Here is a 667-nt window from a genome sequence, read left to right on the forward strand (position 1 = left end):
CGCAGAACTCCTACTTTCCCTCGCAACGTAGTCTCCGCCTGCAATGGAGAAATTGTTGGGATCAACAACGATGACTCTTCAACGAAGGATGAGTAGCTCACCTGTGACGATTCCATTCAGGAACGGCCATGACATCACAGGATTGCCCCCATTACAGTCAAATAACCTGCCACTGCCACTTCGAGGTGCAGCTTCCGAGTGAAAAGGAATGATGATTCGTGAAAACTTACAAGCATCCATGCCACAAGTTGCAGCAGGACAGCATCTCGCTATCAGAGAGCGATTGCTTCAACTTCCCGCCCGACTTGATACAGAGACGGGCTTTGAATGCTTCAACCGTTCCAAAGGCCCAACAGCTGCCACATGCCGACTGATCTCTGCACGGATAGAGCACTCTGGCCACCCCCCTCCCCCACCCCCACTCGGATTCAAATCAGCTACTTGACGCGGCCGGTGACGCTCGCACAATACTCTCATACAGGTTCGCCTTCATACGTGAATCGATGGTTTTAGAGAGCCAGAATGTTTCTTATTCCAATGATAAGAAGTCGCAGCAAATATACTGAATGTGATCACAGCCCAATAAAGGCGAATATCTTATCTTCGAGATCCCATCTCTCTAGTACTCGATACTGGACGCAGTTGTCAGCTCAACTATAGAGAAAGT

At 49.3% G+C, this 667-nt stretch overlaps 1 protein-coding gene across 1 annotated transcript; it reads right to left on the reverse strand.

The window, feature by feature from the left end:
* Positions 1–230: 230 nt before the first annotated feature.
* Pmar_PMAR008265 (cathepsin b, putative) lies at positions 231–421 on the reverse strand (the record flags this gene model as incomplete). Its single annotated transcript, XM_002779993.1, has 1 exon — positions 231–421. A coding segment is annotated over one exon (191 nt), but the record flags the coding sequence as incomplete, so codon positions are not given.
* Positions 422–667: the final 246 nt, after the last annotated feature.

Source organism: Perkinsus marinus (assembly GCF_000006405.1).
Source record: "Perkinsus marinus ATCC 50983 genomic scaffold scf_1104296944690, whole genome shotgun sequence".
Taxonomy (NCBI): domain Eukaryota; phylum Perkinsozoa; order Perkinsida; family Perkinsidae; genus Perkinsus; species Perkinsus marinus.